General features: G+C 37.3%; 1 protein-coding gene across 1 annotated transcript in view; it reads left to right on the top strand.

Moving 5' to 3' along the window:
* The first annotated feature begins 2,332 nt into the window (after positions 1 to 2,332).
* Positions 2,333 to 2,500, top strand: part of LOC125036379 — a 3,646-nt gene continuing 3,478 nt past the window's right edge. Inside the window, exon 1 of the mRNA XM_047628970.1 lies at positions 2,333 to 2,364. Coding sequence (XP_047484926.1) covers positions 2,333 to 2,364 — 32 coding nt within the window. The remainder of the gene's footprint in view (positions 2,365 to 2,500) is intronic.

Genomic DNA, 2,500 nt, shown 5'->3' with positions numbered 1-2,500 from the left:
GGTCGTACACTTAATTAATTAAAAGACCCCTGACAAATGGCGCATTGAGTTGGATGGCCCTACTAATTAACGGACTCGAGAAATTCAATTATTTTCTATAACTCTTCTATGAATCCTCAGGTGCTGATTGTAATGCGGAGAGCGGAGTGGTTGACCTTCTGTACCATGCATGTGCGTGTACTGCCATACAAATGCGTGCTCTACGATACCTGTAAGGGCTGTACCATACCTGTTTGAGCTTTACCATACCTGTGCATGCTGTACCATACTGGTGCTTGCTGTACCATATCTATAACCACCATGTATTCCATGATATATGCTTATTTTCTATACCATTTCTATATTTGTTGAATATAATTTTGCGAATATATGAAAGTGTTTACCTTTTATTCCTCGAGCAAAATCATTCAACCCGCAGAATACAAAATAACGAACCGCCAGGAAAACGAATATCAGATTAAGTAAGCCACTGACATCTTGGCGCAGTAAGTAGGGTGGCCCTGCTGAGTAACTGACTCGAAGAAGTAGGACGCTCTTGTGTAGTAAATGTTCATTTAATCTGAATTTGCGTTTAGATAGTTTGAGTTCCGCGTTAGGTTGGATAAAAGTGGCCTTCCCTGAAGTCCTGTTGTAATATTGCCACGGTCAATATTTTTGTGGTATTAAGTTGGTTCCATAGCTCGGGAATCAGTCTGAGTTAATCCATTAATGAAGAACTGTGATGTGTTCGATGAACCAGTCGGCAGTGACTTTCATTTAAAGCGTAATATTTCTGCAATTTCACGTTTAAAATGCGATGTTTTGGTATCTGACTTGAACAGATATTTGCACTGTTTATTATTTTGCTTCAATCGTTATGCTAGCATAAGTAAGCAAGCTAACTTAATTATTTAATCAGTTTAACCGAGGTTACTTTGAAATGATTTTGGTTTTCTTCAATCTTTTAATCATGGCTTCTATTAATTTAAGAGATTAATTCGAATATGCTATTGAAGCTGGCCTTAGTTTTTCGGATATTAACGCTTTGATTGAGAGAGGAGAGACAGAGAGAGAGAGAATGAAAAAGAATTGAAGTGGAGGCAAATAAGGCAGACAAATAAAGAGCACATGAGTTAAGAATAGACAATCAAAATCCGAGTTTCGAACAGAATTAGCATTTCCAGCACTAAAGATACGTAAACCTATTGAAAGTTAAGATGAAATTGATGATTTCCTTAGGTGATTCGAGAGATTAGTCGAATTACAGTACTGGGAATGGAAAAAAAAAAAATTTTTACGTTTATCTTAGTGTGGTTCTGACGGGTAAAGCTTTGAAAAAATCTACCTAAGAGAGGCCTTGTTAAAAACGTATTCAGTTGATGCTGAATCTTATGGGCGGAAGGTTCGCGAGAGTAAAGTAAAGGATAATGAAACCTATATACAGTTAACTGCAAGAATGGAACAGTATCTAAAAAATTGGTTGTCATAGAGTAGCTTAGAAGGAAACTACAGTAAACTCTGTGAACTCCTTATCAAAGATCAACTGCTGAGCAACTGTCCTTCAGATCTGAGAGTATTCTTGAAAGAGAGGGTGTTCGAAAGTACCCTTGATTTAGGTCGGCTCATAAGAACTTCAGATCACGAAGAATTTTCAATCTGTAGATAACAGTAGTAATAGGTCTGCGAAGTTTAGTTTGCCATAACTGTCATAAAACATGACATATCCGCCCTAACTGCCCAGAATTGATATACCAAAGTCATTTGCCCATAAGATCAATTTTATATCAGAGCCGATATCGCCCCAGCCATATAGTTAGAAGTGAGGGATGCGTATTTAGGGAATCTGCTCGTGTACAAGTTGTATAAGGAATCATTACTCCCTCTTAATGTTAAGAAAGGAAGATTGATTGCTATAACTGACAATCTAGGTTTCACGAGGAAGTTCCCAAAAGATCGTTGTTATAAATACCTAAATGGGTGGGTAAATGCATTAGCTGCGCCAAATAAATTCAGAGACGTTCTGGTAGGATTGGTACCAGGAGTTAAGGCGCCTGCAACTGATATATCGGATCATATAACAAATAAAGTAAGCACAAATATAAGCAAAGCAATTTCCAGACGAGACGAGCTAAATTATAGGATAGCCAACGACGTCCCCCTTTTGGACCTAAAATCGCTTTGGAAGACGTTACAAAGAAGGATCGTTCATGAACAAAATAATTGTACAACTCATAACGATATGACAAAGTCGCCAACAAAACCTAAGTAACCATAAAAAATAGGACTACCTAAATTCGAGAAAATCTATTATTTAATTTACAGTGTTAAATGTAAACATGAAATCGAAATTGGGATGAGACAACTTGTAGCAAATAAGTCTAGACCGTAAGTTTTAGCTACTGCTCGTGATTCGTCAGACATTTCTCTCACAGGAAAACCTCCGTAAAGATTTTTTTTTTTTTTTTTAGATTTTTCTGGTCATGCGCGGGCGTGACATTAAGCGTAACTATCGCTCATGTCC

The sequence above is a fragment of the Penaeus chinensis genome, chromosome 21 (genome assembly GCF_019202785.1).
Source record: "Penaeus chinensis breed Huanghai No. 1 chromosome 21, ASM1920278v2, whole genome shotgun sequence".
Lineage (NCBI taxonomy): Eukaryota > Metazoa > Arthropoda > Malacostraca > Decapoda > Penaeidae > Penaeus > Penaeus chinensis.
This window is presented reverse-complemented; position numbering and strand designations above follow the sequence as displayed.